A 16,230-nucleotide genomic window follows, 5' to 3' on the forward strand; every position below is an offset into this window, starting at 1 on the left:
TGAAACAATTACACATAAGTAATTTGATATTACATTTAATTTTAATTAAAAATCTTAAAGTTTAGATTTATAAATATTTTTTTCATTTATATGATATTCAGTTTTCTTATTCCTATTCAAAGTGAAATTTTATCTTATATTTATACTCCAACGTATCATATTCCTAAGATAATCACTGTTATGTAATAAATTAAGGATTAATTTAATTATGATGTTTCTGAATTTCAGGCATTGAGATTTTCGGTCAATTATTGCAAATACATTTGGTTGTAAACAAAGACAAGGTACATGAGGCAGAAGGTTATAGGAGAATAATGAATTTGTTACTTAAAACACTTGGATTTTTCATTAAATTGAAAAAAAATGAATGAAGGTCGTACCCACATACTTGCGTCATTGAGTTGGAAAAATTATATATAGCGATCTCAAAATTTTATATAAACAATATTTCTCTTTATACATAATACAATTATTAAGTTAGTTGGCAGAGATAATATGCAGATATGCATTATCCCGTACAAATATTAGGATGTATAACTTAAGACTTTTTGGGAAGGGGCTGGGTTGGCGATGCATGCCTAACCCCAAAAACATAGTTTAATAATTTATTTATTGAGTGGATAAAGCTAAAATGTACAATTATTTGAATACTTTAGAATAAAATAAAATAATTTTGACTTTCGGATTTTGAGTAGTTAAACAGAAAGAATATAAACTTTGAGTTGAAACATGAGAATAATTTAACAAAAACTAGGAGTTGGATTCGAGAATCTATTAAGTCGTCTGCCTTACGAAAGTACCGAATTAAAAAAAATCCAATAATAATTAGTTAGAGCTTTGAGGCATTTTGGTCATTAAGTATGGATCAATTAGCTCAAGGTTAATTTAGCTTAATTAGATGTCTCAAAGTTCAAATTCTAAATATATAACTGTATAATGATATTATTTAATTCGAATATATAAGATTCGTTCAATAAAAAATACATGTAATTTAAATTAAAAGAAGAGACATTTTGGTCATTCATATTTGAAGTTATTTGTTCTATGATGTTAATATCTTTGAAGTTATTTGTTATTATGATGCTAAGTGGTTAACAATTTTTTTAAAAAAAAAAAAGAAGAAAAAGAAGAAAGTAACTCATAAGTCTTAATTACAAGATGTAAGGGAGATTATAATAGCCTCTCAAATTGGAATACCATGTCATTTCTCATTGTTATTAGTGGTATTAATTATATTCACACTGAAATTGATACTTACCAATCACAAAACAGCTGGTTGTAATTAAACCATATAAGATGAAGGACCAATGACACTTGTGCGGCGTTTGTCTGGGATCATATGCCTTCTTTTTCAAGACCAAAACATATTGTTTGTTGTTGGAACTTTACTTAGAGTAATGATACTCTTACATTAGTGTTTTCTTACGATAAGTAAAATAAACAAATAAATTTATATTTGATTTTAAATATAATTTTTTTTAATTTATTTTATTTTATTTAATTAGATTTTTTTATTTCATAGTTTTTAAATACTGACATAATTTAATAAAATTAATTAATTTTCTTAATAATTATGAAAATAATTTCTTTTTTATTTTATAATCGATACCGAATGAAGTATAAGAATATAATAAATTAAAAGGTCTGGTAAAAAAAGAATAAATAATATAAAATATTTTTACGTTATCATCTAATTTTAAATTATTATATATATAATAAGTTTATTAATATTTACACTAATTATTTTACTAATTATAATGGTCATGATTTGTAATGATGATTTCTGATTAGTTGATGAGGAAAAATCTTTTATACCATAAAAACTAAGCTCTTCTTGTAATACAACAACACAGAAATAAGATAAATGATGTTGGGAGAAATAAAATTGTAAAAAGTGATTTGAAATTATTTGTTATATGTTATTTGATGGTGTTAGAGTAATTAACAAGTTATTTAAGGTTTCTGTTTGCACGGACAGCTTGAAATTAAAGAATAAAACATACTGCGGCTACCTGGCTAGCTTAAATCTTGCAAAATATTTTAATGAACTTAATCTATTGCATTTAGTTTTCCTTGTCATAATGATTTCGTAGAAGTCATTCATAAACCATTAATTTGTCTGATGCTAGAGTGTCACAATCTCATTTCTGAATAATTAATGTACATAGAGTATATACTATACGTCAAGTCACAATAATTAAATACGTATCAATTATTTGAGAAGTTCATCACCCGATAATAATTTTTTAAGACCGTCGGAACATGTTGTATATTAAAAAAGAAAGACCATCGAACATTTTGTTGTTACTTAATTTGTTTTTATTATTATAACTAGTATTTTTACCAGTGGCTTAAGCATTTACTTTTACAAATTATTTTATAATAAGTGAATATTGTAACTTATTTTCTTATCGTGTAACATAAATATTTATCTATCCAGTTTAAATGCTAGCTGATATTTAGTAAAAACAGTTCTAATGCGCATAGAATATAAATATTTACTTGTGTGAACTAGATATTTATATATTTTTAATTATGTAACATTTATCTCACATGTAATGTATATTCATCATATGATTTAGATATTGAATAATTTATTTCTCTAAAACATGGATTATGGATATATTTTGAAGGATAGAGTGCAAAATATTTGTCATTTCAATTTTTGAGATTTCACAATTTATTATATATGTGTATGTATTTATAATTTTAACAATTAATTCTTCAATCAATTAACCAAAAAAACATTCAAATGTTTTTAGAACTGCAACGTTAAAACATAAACGATTTGAATTTCAGAAAAGAAAAAGATATGCCTAAATGTAATTACTTTTCCAATAGTCTACAAACACGTACAACAAAGAAAGAATATTGTATAATTCCAAATGCAATTTTTTGCACGTTAATACATAGCAAGTGCATTATTGATCGATGCAATAATGTAATGAGAAAAGTTTAGCTACCGTCACTCACAACATGAATGTGTATAACAATGTTTTTTTTTTTTTCTAAGAAGGTGTTTCATTTCTCGAAACATGTTCAATGTTTACAGTTTACATTAGGATTATGAGATTAGTTTTGTAAAAAGTGGACAATTGTAAGGTTAAAATGTGGTATATCTTAGGATGATTGGCTTTAAAGATTTCTTAAAAAAACAAATACACAACAAGGTGCTCAATTTCTAATACTGACCTAATATGTGATTGAAATGATGAAAATGATATAAAATAGACAGTAACAACTTTTGAAAGAGAGCAAAAATTTTAAAAAAATTTTAAAAATATATATATATGGCGTCGCCCGGACTCGAACCGGAGACCTTCAGTGTGTTAGACTGACGTGATAACCAACTACACCACGACACCACTTGATAAAGGCGTCTTATTTCTTTAATATATAGCTTTTTCAAAAAATGGAATGTTGTCAAAATTCCATATAATTAATGCATCTTTCAATTTTTTTTTTCACTTTCAATCATTTTCCAAATTTGTACCTAATGAAGCTTTAATGAAGGGGCATAGACAAAGGAAATACTATTCATGTGTCATGACCACCATTTTATTTTTTTTTCTATTATAAATAAAAAAAAATTAGTCACTCAATTCACATATTCAGTGACTATTTGTTAATGAGTGTAATGATGATGCACTAACTGTTTAAAATAATTTTACACTGTCAATCAATAAAAATCTATTACTTGTATGAATTTTAAAATACATGATATTTTATGATGAAATAATTGTGTTAAATTATTTTACATTGGAAGTGTACAGAGAGAGTTTTAATTTAGTTTTTTCATGATTATAATTTAAAGATAAGATCCTATATTATTCTTGTTCTAAGCACAAATTAAAAGTTTAATGATGGACTTTTAAAGGAGTTTAATTTTGAATGGAATGTTTTCACCCTAGTCAATCTATACGAATTACATTCTTCTGAATTTTGGCTACTATGTGTTGAATGAGTATTTTGCATTATCACACCAGCTATATTCGTTTACTGATGGTGGATGGGATGATCGGATTTTCATGGATTAAACTGAAAAGAGGTTTGAGGCATACAAGCAAACTTGTAGAAAATTTGGCTTCAAAAGGGTATTTTCGCATCTGGTTTGGAATCCGGATGATTTTGCAGTATCTAGCACTGGCAGTTGCATCAGGTTTTGGGTGTTTATATGGACCTAAAGAAAGCTTTGGTGTCTATCTGTATCTGTATCTGTTAGTTAGCAATATATATTTTGTATTTATCTGATGCATGTTGGAGTATTTTGAAGGGGTTTACTTTTTGGGAGGCTTTGTATCAGGGTAGTGTTTTCTTCAATTATACTTTTGTATCCTCTGTACGTTTTATTTGGAACATTTCTTGTGTGACAATTAAATTCTTTTAATAAAATTTTGCCTTTCAAAAAAAATAAAATTTTTACAAGTTACATCCTGCGAACTGAAAAAATTACATTTATTTTTAGAGATTGTATATTATAAAATAAGAGAGTGTAATTTAATCACTCAAAAGAGAAAAGAGTATTTTACTCTTAAGTTGAATAAATTACATTCTTTGTGTGGATGCGATTCTCTAGAAAAATTTAGATGACCAGCTTACATACAAACACACAAGCTCAATGGATATTTGTAAATCAGGCGTATTTTCTCACTCCAAATAGCCTGTGTTATGATTTTCAACAAGGGCAGAACATAGTTTCATTCCAAAGAATTTACAACATAAAGTCAAATTCTTTTATATGCTATTACATTTAACAAACATAATCATCCATCTCCTAAGAGCACTTTTCGGTGTAGATCTTTCAGACTGCTGAACAAACATATAATCAGATGGATGTGAATTAAAGCTATGTGTAGCTGTATACCTACATATTTGTGTCTCTACATAAGGAGAAAACTCATGTTTAAAAGAATGCACAAGTCAATGAGAACTTCCTCTAAGGAACCATCCGGCTGAAAACTCAGTCGGTTGGGTGTACATAAGTACTACACTATTCAAGAGAAACAATAACATCTTTCGAAAGTCAAGGAACCATCAAAATGAAAATTTTGATGGTCTTTATTACATTTTAACGGAACAAGGTCCAATCTACGAGTGCCTATTTGGATACCCGTTGAAAGTCCCGTTCAATGGGGGAAAAAAACGCGTTTTCCTAGGCATGAACGTAGAAGTAACAATGGTGTTGCTTTGAAAAAACGTCAGAACCGAACGTTTTTCCAAACACACCCCAAAAGACTCAGAGCCGTGAAACCTCTAAAACCTGAAAAAACACAGTAATGGCACAGCATGTAGTACTAATAACGCAGTTTGAAATATATGGTACTCTTCAAGTATTATGGTTTTCACTTTTCCATCAAAACATATGGTCCTTCCAAGAGATGTTTAAACATATTACTAACAAGCCGTAGTTAAAATTTCAAGATTCATAGATTTGGAGATAAAAAGCTAAAATGGACAAGGAAATGCTAGATGGTAAAAAGTTGACAGAATAAACAGGCAAAATTATTAATTCTAAGATGGAATCCCTACCATTTATTTCATCCAACAACCACCCTTGAATCTAGTTGAATTCTGTCAAATTTGACTCATTTTTCTGGCTATCTAGAACTACTCAATCGGCAGCAAACAGAGATGGTGAAACCACAAGACTAGTAAATGTGCAAACAACAAGAGACATTCATGTAATAATTAATAAGGCTCTCCAAACTGTCAATGCAACTTGTAACGAAGTGGTATCAGAGCTTAGGTTCTGATTTGAGTGAAACACTAGTGAGGTGAGAGATGACAAGCAATGGTTTGAACTTGTTTCAATTCCCTCGTCTTACAAAATGGAATTATGATAATCGGTGTCACCGCATGAAGGCTTTGGTAGGTTCCCAAGATGTTTGGGAGGTTGTGGAGAAAGGTTATACAAAGCCTGAAAATGAGGATTCTTTGCCACAAACTGAGAAGGAGACTTTGTTGAAAATGAAGAAGGATCAACAAGCACTTACCTTCATCTATCAAGGTTTAGATGAAGGCATGTTTGAGATGGTGTCCAATACCTCCACCTCCAAAGAAGCTTGGGAGATTTTGAAGACATCCCTTGAAGGTGTTGACAAGGTGAAAAAGGTGCATCTACAAACTCTTCGTGAAGAGTTTGAATCCTTGCAAATGAAGGAGTCCGAATCAATTTTAGATTTTGGCAATAGGGTGATAATGGTTGTGAACCAAATGAAGCATTATGGAGAGAATATGGAAGATGTTCAAGTTGTAGAGAAAGTCATTCATTCTTTAACTGCAAAATTTGATTTTGTGGTTTGTGCAATTAAAGAGTCAAAGGACATCAAATCAATGATTGTGGACCAATTATTGGGTTCACTTCAAACATATGAAGAAAGGGGTTCAAAAGAAGAAATGATGAGCCTTTGGAGCAAGTCTTTAAAGCTAAAACTTCTTTGAAAGAAAACGAAGGAGAAAAAGAGTCATGGAAGTGGCCAAGGAAGAGGAGACCATGACAAATGTGATAATAATGAAAGAAGTAATCAACCCACTAGAAATTATGAAAGAGGAAGAGGTAGAGACAATTTTGGAAGAACAAATGAAAGAAGGTATAATAAATCTAATGTTGAATGTTATAATTCCTTAAGTATGGTCATTTTTTATGGGAGTGTAAAGCCAATTTTGAATGCAATAATTGCCATAAGTATGGTCTTTTTTCTTGGGAGTGTAAATCCAATGTTGAAGAGCCAATCTTGGAGGTGAGAAAGAAGAAGATAAAGAGCCAACACTATTGCTAGCACATAATAGAGAAGAGAATGGTGATAAGAACTTGTGGTATATTGACAATGGAGCAAGTAATCACATGTGCGGTTACAAGGAGAAATTTGTGGAGCTTGAAGAAAAGGAGAAGGAAAATGTTTCCTCCGATGATTCTTCCAAGGTGCAAATCCAAGGGAAAAGTACTAATTTTAATTTCCTTATAAGATGGTGGTCACAAATTAATCAAGGATGTTTATTATGTTCCTAAACTAAAAAATAATATTTTGAGTTTGGGACAACTTGTTGAGCAGGGGTATGAAGTTCTCATGAAAGATAATTGTCTATGGCTTAAAGATCAAAACTCTAATTTGATTGCTAAGGTGTTTATGTCAAGAAATAGAATGTTCACTTTGAGCATTAAGACAAATGAAGCAAAATGCTTAAAGAAGAAGCATGGTGCTAGCATATGAGGTTTGGCCACTTGAATTTTGGAGCACTCGAGACCTTGGGAGATCAGAAGATGGTGAAGGGAATATCTCACATCAACCATCCTAATCAATGTGTGAAGCATGTCTCCTTGGCAAGCATGCAAGAAATTTTTTTTCCAAAGAAATCAAATTAAGAGCATAGGTGTCTCTCCAACTTGTGCACACCAATGTGTGTAGACCAATTGATCCTCCTTCATTTGGTAAAAACAAATATTTTTTGTTCTTTATTGATGATTTTAGTAGAAAGACATGGATGTATTTCTTGAAGCAAAAATACGAGGCTTCTGTAATTTTTAAAAATTTTAAGGCTCTTGTAAAGAAGGAGAGTGGCTATGTAATCAAGGCTCTAAGATCTAATAGAGGTGGTGAATTCACATCAAAAGAATTCAATGAGTTTTGTGAAAATAATGGGATTCTTCACCCTCTAACGGTTCCTAGAACCCCACAACAAAATGGAGTGGCGGAGAGAAAAAATAGAACTATTCTTAATACGACTAGATGTATGTTGAAAGCTAAGTCTATGCCCAAGGAGTTTTGGGCCAAAGCTGTTTCATGTGCAGTTTATTTGTCTAACCGTTCTCCTACAAAGAATGTCAAAGCCAAACACCTCAAGAAGCATGGAGTGGAGTGAAGCCAAGAGTTGTTCATCTTAAAGTCTTTGGGAGCATTGCAAATGCTCACGTGCCCGACCAAGGAAGATACAAGCTTGATGATAGGAGTGTGAAGCATGCGATCATTGGTTATGTTGCAAGTTCAAAAGGCTACAAGTTGTACAATTCAAGCAATGGGAAGATTGTTGTAAGTAGAGACATAGAATTTGATGAAGAAGAGACATGGAATCGGGAGAAAAAAGAAGGCACCTATGTTTTCCTTTCTTATTTTGAAGAAAATGATGAAGAAGTTGCAGCACCAAATGAGTTTTCTACTCCACCTCCTTCACCAACTCATTCAATTCATGAAGCATCATCTTCCGCAGGGAGTTCAAGTGAAAGACTAAGAAAAATGAGAAGTGTTCAAAACATACATGATGAAACTGAAATTATAAATGATTTGTTGTCTTTTTGTTGACAATGATCCTTTAACCTTTGAAGAAGCTATGGAAGAGAAAAGGAGGAGACGAGACATTAAGAAGAATGATATTTAGGAGCTATCAAAACTTCGTAAGGGTCATGATGCAATTGGAGTCAAATCGGTGTTCAGGTTCAAGAAAAAGATTGCCATGAAGAAAGACGTGGAGTTAGTTCATGTGAAGACACAAAACCAAGTTGCAAATATTTTCACTAAGACCCTCATGTTTGAAGATTTTAGAAGATAGAGAACAAGACTTGGAGTGCAAAAAATTAATTGAGGATTTTCTAATTAAGGGGGATGTTAGAAATAATAATAATAATTAGAAAATGAAGGGTTGTGAATTAGTGTTAGATAACCAAAGGGTGTGAGTTAATAAGCATAAAGGGCATTATTCTCATGTAACCACTAAGAATTAGAAGGGTTATAGTCATTATGCTCATTAAGTGTGTTAAAGGAAGAGTTGTGTAATGCCTATGGTTACTCTACTATAAATAGAGCACCAAACCATGTAGCTAAGTGTGCCAAATGAAGAGAATCTTCTCTATTATCTCTGGTCTCCTCTTCTCTTTTAACTAGCATCTACTAGCAATAATAATAACAATAGAGGACACGTTCTCACTAATTCACTTTTGATTTTAGAATTGCAGCACCCTTTGAAGCAGCTCAGTTAGAATTAGAATCCAAATTTCATCATGAACAGCAAATATCTTAAATTGGCAGTTGAATTTGTATCATAAAATCATGTTTTCATTTAAAATTTATCAAAAAGAAAGACAAAATATCAACATTATTCATATTTATTATTCAAATTTTAATTACATGGGACTCACTTGTCAAAGAGGAATCCTAAAATCTGAGCTGTCACATTCACTACTAGTCAGATGCATGTCAAAATAAATCTGTGCAAGTCATTAGTCATGCCTGGTTTAGATGCACAAAGAACTGGAAGAAATTACACCTACAATACAACTATTACAAATAGGCAGATATACCATCCTAATGTTCCTAACCTCGCAGCAAAGGTAATGTGTCATTCAAGTTGATTAAACACTTGAACACTGCAAAACACTTACATGCATTTTATAACATCATATACAGAATTCAGTCTTAATCCCTCGTGGCCAAAGTTAAATTAGTGAGTTGATGCTACTAGCAAATACCCACAAAATCTGCATTCTTGATTATCCAAGGATGCTCCATTATCTTCTGAAGAGAGAGCCTTCGTGAGGAGTCTTTCACCAGGAGCTGCATCAATTTACAGGTTGCAGTCAGAGAGACCACTAATTTGTTCACTAAAAGAATTTGCTTTGGCTAGGATATGAATAATTGGATATCAACATACCCGACTAATCAGATTTTTCGCCTCTATAGAGACAGAAGGGGTGGAAGGGAAGCTTAGATCAACCTTCATTATCCTACACAAAGCTAAATATATTGCATACACAATGAAAGAGCAACATCTAATTTAACTAAACAAATGCTCCAAAAACTTATGTACCTTTTGAAGGTATCAGATTGACTCTCAGCCTCAAATGGAGGAGCACCATAGAGGAACTCATAACAAAGGATACCCAAAGTCCAGTTGTCAACTGCATAGTCATGAGCTTTGTTTTCAACCATTTCTGGTGCTAAATAATCCAATGTTCCACACATGGTATGTCTTTTGCTTCTAGACTGAACAGACCAACCAAAGTCTGCAATTTTAAGACGCCCCTGCAATCAAGTCATTATTAGTCGTACATACAAGTGCTCTTAAACCCCAAATTATTTAATCGATTGGCTCCACCTATCTACCAAATGGATTCATTGTATATCTCTGATAACAATATTTTCAGTCTAAACTCTGAAGTTTATTTCATTTAGACTTTTTTGGAAGAAGAGTGGGATAAAGAAGGGCATTGGCGAATTGAAGGCAATTAGTATAACAGAGCTAAAAATACATTTGAACACCTATGCTACAACCTCAGGTAACAACAAGGGGATGAGGCAGAAAACAAATTGTTTTGTATTAATATTAATATATTAATATTCTGTGGCCATTCAAGTTTTTCTGGTTGACGGATGTGTTGTCATAAGTGAACACAGATCAGAAGCATACGTTGATAGCAGAAAAAGGATATTTTAGCGTACCTCATGGTCAAGCAACAAATTTTCTGGCTTGATATCCCTATGAATAACATGTTTCTCATGACAATATGCCAACGCCTTTGTGAGGCTCAAAATATACTAGAATTCTCAAAATAAAAGAAAAAGTTAAGAGTCAACATAATAAGAAAAACCTTCTCAAAATAAAGGAGCACAAAGATAACAATAGAATATAATATAAAAGACATTTTTTAATTTTAGAAGAAAAAAAACTAATTCCATGATACAATTTTTCAGAACTTGCTTGAACTATTGCTTTTATTTTATAAAAAAATACATAAATATTATGAATTTTTTAAACATATCTTCTAATTAAGAAAGCATTTAAAAAGAAGCACAAACAAACAAGTCCATAATCACTTTTTATCAGACTTTTCAAAATATTTCCAACCCATTTTCAATTAACTTCTCTATATCTTCATATTCTACAGTATGCCATCACCACTAGTTCACCTGCTACAATCATCATAACTTCTCATAATTTGATACTTAAAAAAAATTGTTAAAGATGATTTCTGCTTTGCAGTCTATTCAGCCTCTTCAGATACAAAACCAATTTTCTCAAAAAAAATCACACTATGCCTGTTTTCTTTTCATATTCATCTTTTCATAAAAGTCAAAACCCTATAATCTGAAGAAATGCCTAAAACCAATGTTCCAAACAAGACTTAACTTTTATAAACATTCTTTCATTTAACTTCTCGAAATACATAAGTTGATTTGAACTTATGTGAGAAGGTCAATACATTTTACCTTCTTATTTTCTTCTTCTACAAGTGCTTACCAAGAAATTTATCTAAACAAACCTTAGTACAATGGTAGAAGAAGCTGAAAGGAAAAAGCAACCTCTCTCATGAATCATGACAACTTCTTCAAAACATAAACACAGTTGAGAATAAAGGATTTACCGTGGCAGCTTGCTTCTCAGTGAGATGACCCTTTTTTCTCAGCTCCTTGTAAAGCTCTCCCTTATGAGCATACTCAAGAATCAAGAAAACACGGTCAGCATCATGAAACCAACCGTAAAGACGCAGGATGTTTGCGTGCCGGAGACTGGTCTGTATCTCCATCTCTCTCCTCAGTTGGTGATGAACTCTGTACTTATCAATTTGTTCCTTAAATATAACCTTCAACGCCACAACAAATTTGCTCTGAAAATAAATTCAAATTTCAATTAAACACAAAAATCAAATTCCATTGGCTACTCAGAGAACAAAAAACCAAACCTCATAATTTATACAAAGCATTTAGTTAGTGAACTGTTAAACATTCTAATTTTTGGATAAATCGTAAAAGAAAAAAAGTAGGAGATAGGAATAAAGTGAGAATTAGGAACCTAACCTTAACTTCTCTGGCGACGTAAACTCTACCGAATTTGCCCCTACCGAGAGGTTTTCCGATCTCGAAGTCTTCAAGGGACCAATGTCGCTTTGAATTTTCTTCCTCCGCTGGGTTTTGGGAAGCCATTTTCGTGGAAATGCGAAGTTCGTTGGAGTTTTTCTCAGAATTTGAATTTGGGTAAAGCACACTTATTTTTTTATTTTTCTTAAAACGACGTCGTTTCATTTTGCAAAAACGTGCGTTTCACAAAGTCTAAGCTTATTTTCGTAGCCCTATCTGATCTCCCTCTCTCTCAATCTCACAACTCTCGTCGTCGCCGCACTGCACCGCACCGCACCGCACGTAAGCACCCACGGTGAGTTCTCTCAGCCATCATCCCACCACGAAATTTTTATTGTGTCAGTGTCATTAATTATTTCCTTTGGTAAATTCAATTTTATTGTGCCCAAAGGGGGGGATTCAATTTTATTTTAACTGGTCGCCAAGAAATTTGCTAACTTTTAGACTCTTTTTTTTGTTTATACTTCCCATAAATTTGTTTTGTATGTTTTCCTTTCTTCTGGGTTTAAATGTTTTAGAATGAATTTCAATTTTTTCGTAGCCTTGCCTTCCAAGTGTTTGATGAAATGTGTGTCTTGGTGATGAGGTTGCAAATTGGCAGGAGATGAAGAAGGGAGTCCATCCACAGAAGCAATGGATATCCTACGTTACACAAACGGGTAGGTTGATGCATGTGATGATGACAAAGATACACCCTGTTGGGAAGGTTTATCACTTCCGGGCTAAGCGTCAAATGGCCGAGAGTTTAGGACAGATTGCTAAGTTCAGACGCCGCTTTGGGCTAGAAAATCCAGAGGGCAATGAAAAATGACAGCATAGGGAACTTTGGTTTTTTATTTTGTGCAAATTGGTGGAAAATAACTGAGAAATTGGTGATACTCTCAAGCAGGGTTTTTTTTTTGTAGCATTTAATATCTGTAGTTTAACTGCAGAAATCTTTCCTTCTTTAGTTCATATTAAGTGATGTCTTAAGTTAGCAGTTGATATTTGCTGGTGGGTTTATTCAATGCAAGTTCAAGCTGAGGTTCTTTGTTGGCACTTCTGGATATTATTGAAAGAGATACTTTGATGTTGGGAACTAGGTCTAGGACACACTGATGTTTATGTTGAAGGATCAAATTTCTAGTTTGAATTGAATAACCATATTGAGTGATTGTTTTGGTCCAAGCATAAATCTTTTCCGAAACAGGTGCAACTACAACAGTATGCCCCTTTTGATTTGTTCATACGTTTTTGTTTGTGAATGCCTGAGTGGCTATCTTGTATCTGCATTATTTTTGTCTGTTAATATGTTTTAGAGACGTTCAACAACATAATTATGCTAGAACGCTTTACACTTGCTTGTTTTACTTGGATACACTAATATTCCATAATTGGCACAGGAGGAAAATATAAAATGTGTCATTTATATAGAACACAGGATATGTTTTCCAGCAGCAGAATCTGATTTTGGTCTACTATCAAGAAAATTTCACCTTATACACCCAAAAAAATTATCATCAACATTTATTCTCTCGTAATACTAATGCTCTTTATTTACCTAGCCACTTCCAAAACTTCTAGTTCTTTCTGGAGATTTGAGCAGACTATACAAAAGAGTTCTCTTACTGAGCCAAATTTTCTCAAAGTCAATTTTAATAATTGAATTAGTCATTTTCTTATCAGATCAATCGGTCGAATCCGGTGTTTGTATAACATGTTTTAACAACTAATATTACGATTTATCCTCAAAACAAAGCCCCACACTTGTCATTGCTAAAAATCATAGAGAAGCATGAATCGAATTACAGGACTGCCATGCTGAGTGATGAAATGGGAACAAATGTAATTGAAATGAATATATAGGCACGAGCATGAACAGAATCACAATTTCTCCCACCAACAGAGACATGCAGCAATTTGTTAAAAGGGGGAAATTACAAGTTGTACACACATACAGGGAGGAAATATAATCAATTGGAACAGATTCTTACATACATAATTATCTTTCTTCAACAATTTCTGATCGCCTAGAGATTCAATTTTTTAACTGATACACTTCCATTATCCACTCTGCAAATGGGGGCAGAATATGGATATAAAGTACTAAATTTTCATTCCGTGTGCTATGCATACTATGCTTCTACAGACACGGAGGTTCCATGCATTCGAAAAGACAAAATTCAAGAGTTTCAAATTCATCATACATTTTAACTTTATTTTAAGATTGTGATTACAGAATCGAATTGACAAGAATGAGTCAGAGACCGTTCAAAATTATCATCAGCAAAAGATACTGTCAGAGACAAATAACAATTTGCTATTACAAAACGAAGAAACTATTATTGGAATTCATTCAAATTGAAGTGCACATGATTAATAAGATTCAACCAAACTAGAGAAGGCCACCACGGAGCCTAAGGACAACATAGACATAGAAATTTTGTTATATCATACACATTCAAGGAAGAGAAAATCTCAATAGCAAGATTCAACTGAAACTAGAAATCGCCACCACGGAGCCTAAGAACAAGGTGAAGCGTGGATTCCTTCTGAATATTGTAATCGGCGAGAGTGCGTCCGTCTTCGAGCTGCTTCCCAGCGAAGATAAGACGCTGCTGATCCGGTGGAATCCCTTCCTTATCCTGAATCTTCGCCTTCACGTTATCGATCGTATCAGAACTCTCCACCTCCAGAGTAATAGTTTTCCCGGTGAGCGTCTTCACGAAGATCTGCATCCCTCCGCGGAGTCGAAGCACCAGATGAAGCGTCGATTCTTTCTGAATATTGTAATCGGCGAGGGTTCTGCCGTCTTCGAGCTGTTTTCCGGCGAAGATCAAGCGCTGCTGGTCTGGTGGAATGCCTTCCTTGTCCTGGATCTTAGCTTTCACGTTATCGATGGTGTCAGAGGACTCGACCTCTAGCGTAATCGTTTTACCGGTTAGGGTTTTGACGAAGATTTGCATGCCACCGCGAAGGCGGAGGACGAGGTGGAGCGTCGATTCTTTCTGGATATTGTAATCGGCGAGAGTTCTGCCGTCTTCGAGTTGTTTACCGGCGAAGATCAAACGCTGCTGATCCGGTGGAATGCCTTCCTTGTCTTGGATTTTAGCTTTCACGTTATCGATTGTGTCGGAGGACTCGACCTCTAGCGTAATCGTTTTACCGGTTAGGGTTTTGACGAAGATCTGCATATTGAAAACGAGAATAATAGAGAGATATTTTAGTGGTGTAGGAAGCAATCGAGAATGAGGTTGTTTATATAGGGCGAATAGAAGAATCTAGAACTCTTGAAATATTAGGGATTAAGAAAAGTAACGGATAGTTGTTAGGGTAGGTCTAGAATATTCTAGGAGTCAATTCTGGCCTCTAATGACGTCGACGCAAACGCGTACATTGCAAATTTAGGTTGACTTTAACTAAACTCATTCATTACCAAAACCAATTAAAATGTTTTAGTTTGGAATGGGTTTGGTTTAAGCTTTTTTCTGTCAAATACAATTAATAACATGTTGATTTAAATTTGGTCTCCAAAAAGTTAAACTTCGAATTTTCTAAGAAATTGAACATCATAATTAAAATAAAGTGTCATGTGAATGAATTGAGTCATTAGATTTATGAGTATTTAGAAAAAAAAAAAAAAAGTTGTTACTCTAACATAAGAAAACAACTTTGAATGTGGTTGAATTCTACTCAAATAATAATAAAATTTAGATCAAAATATTTTGGTTGGTTGAAATTAATGGATTATTCAACACCTTGAACACTCAATACCTATAAATTAGGAGTATTTAAGAGTTCAATAATTCATTAACTTCACTTGTTTAATCACATAAATTAAAAAATATTACACTCTAAATCTTGCATAGATAAGAGACTTTAGGAATATTATTAATGATTTAAAAAAATGTAAATATAAAGAGCCTTAATAAATTTTTTTTACTCTGGCTAATAATTTTTAAAATATTACTTTATTTCTTATTTTTAAAGACAAAATAAAATGCTAAAAAAATGGAGGAATTCTTTCATACTTTCTTCGTGATTCATTTTTAGCTCCATATTTTGGTTAAAATTAAGATGTCTAAAGTTTTAAAGTAATTGAAGCATTTTTTTTACACCTTCAGTATTTAAAAGCCTCTTAATAATAATAATAACTATTTTAAATTCGCTTAACAATAATTAAAAAAAAAACTACTGTGTGTAAAAATACCAAAACCACAGCATATCAAATCGAGTTAAATGAAAACATTTTGCTGAACAAAACTTTTCTAACAAAAATGTAACAGATTATGTCTACGATTTTTTCTTTGCAAGACATGTATTGTTTTGTGACTAAGATTAACAACTAGTGGTCCTATATGATCTCCTGCACGGAAACATTATATAACACACTATATTTTTGATT

General features: G+C 32.6%; 3 protein-coding genes and 1 non-coding gene across 7 annotated transcripts; 1 reads left to right on the forward strand and 3 right to left on the reverse strand.

The window, feature by feature from the left end:
• Window positions 1-3,291: 3,291 nt before the first annotated feature.
• TRNAV-AAC (transfer RNA valine (anticodon AAC)) lies at window positions 3,292-3,365 on the reverse strand. Its single transcript has one exon. It is a non-coding gene; the product is annotated as a tRNA-Val (tRNA).
• Window positions 3,366-4,822: 1,457 nt separating this feature from the next.
• LOC100800111 (serine/threonine-protein kinase Aurora-3) lies at window positions 4,823-12,327 on the reverse strand. 2 transcript variants are annotated; one of them, XM_006594067.4, is made up of 6 exons: window positions 11,787-12,327; window positions 11,354-11,596; window positions 10,431-10,526; window positions 9,799-10,013; window positions 9,643-9,715; window positions 4,823-9,545 (listed from the first exon to the last, which is right to left on the reverse strand). In XM_006594067.4, exons 1-6 carry the CDS (start codon window positions 12,009-12,011, stop codon window positions 9,450-9,452), a joined length of 948 nt encoding a protein of 315 aa, XP_006594130.1. In that variant the 5' UTR covers window positions 12,012-12,327; the 3' UTR covers window positions 4,823-9,449. The 2 variants fall into 2 exon arrangements, with proteins under 2 accessions (XP_006594130.1, XP_014621005.1); XM_014765519.3 differs by lacking the exon at window positions 4,823-9,545 and having other exon boundaries at window positions 9,643-9,725; window positions 11,787-12,297.
• LOC102667101 (uncharacterized) lies at window positions 12,001-13,013 on the forward strand. Of its 3 annotated transcripts, none has more exons than XM_006594066.3 (2): window positions 12,001-12,141; window positions 12,388-13,013. In XM_006594066.3, the coding sequence occupies exon 2, from the start codon at window positions 12,451-12,453 to the stop codon at window positions 12,655-12,657; it is 207 nt and encodes a 68-aa protein (XP_006594129.1). In that variant the 5' UTR covers window positions 12,001-12,141; window positions 12,388-12,450; the 3' UTR covers window positions 12,658-13,013. The 3 variants fall into 3 exon arrangements, with proteins under 3 accessions (XP_006594129.1, XP_006594128.1, NP_001347363.1); XM_006594065.3 differs by having other exon boundaries at window positions 12,003-12,141; window positions 12,448-13,013; NM_001360434.1 differs by having other exon boundaries at window positions 12,025-12,141; window positions 12,433-13,013.
• A 1,135-nt stretch (window positions 13,014-14,148) lies between these two features.
• Window positions 14,149-15,139, reverse strand: LOC100800638 (polyubiquitin 11). The gene has a single exon (XM_006594069.4). The coding sequence runs from the start codon at window positions 15,017-15,019 to the stop codon at window positions 14,327-14,329; it is 693 nt and encodes a 230-aa protein (XP_006594132.1). The 5' UTR covers window positions 15,020-15,139; the 3' UTR covers window positions 14,149-14,326.
• Window positions 15,140-16,230: the final 1,091 nt, after the last annotated feature.

This window comes from Glycine max, chromosome 13 (genome assembly GCF_000004515.6).
Source record: "Glycine max cultivar Williams 82 chromosome 13, Glycine_max_v4.0, whole genome shotgun sequence".
Taxonomy (NCBI): domain Eukaryota; kingdom Viridiplantae; phylum Streptophyta; class Magnoliopsida; order Fabales; family Fabaceae; genus Glycine; species Glycine max.

Coding starts and splice junctions, on each gene's coding strand:
- LOC100800638 (XM_006594069.4), bottom strand. CDS start 15,019: ATGCAGATCTTCGTCAAAACCCTAACCGGTAAAACGATTACGCTAGAG.
- LOC100800111 (XM_006594067.4), bottom strand. CDS start 12,011: ATGAAACGACGTCGTTTTAAGAAAAATAAAAAAATAAGTGTGCTTTAC. Junction 11,597..11,786: donor ACGTCGCCAGAGAAGTTAAG/GTTAGGTTCCTA, acceptor ATTTATTTTCAG/AGCAAATTTGTTGTGGCGTT. Junction 10,014..10,430: donor ATTTGTTGCTTGACCATGAG/GTACGCTAAAAT, acceptor ACTTGATTGCAG/GGGCGTCTTAAAATTGCAGA.
- LOC102667101 (XM_006594066.3), top strand. CDS start 12,451: ATGAAGAAGGGAGTCCATCCACAGAAGCAATGGATATCCTACGTTACA.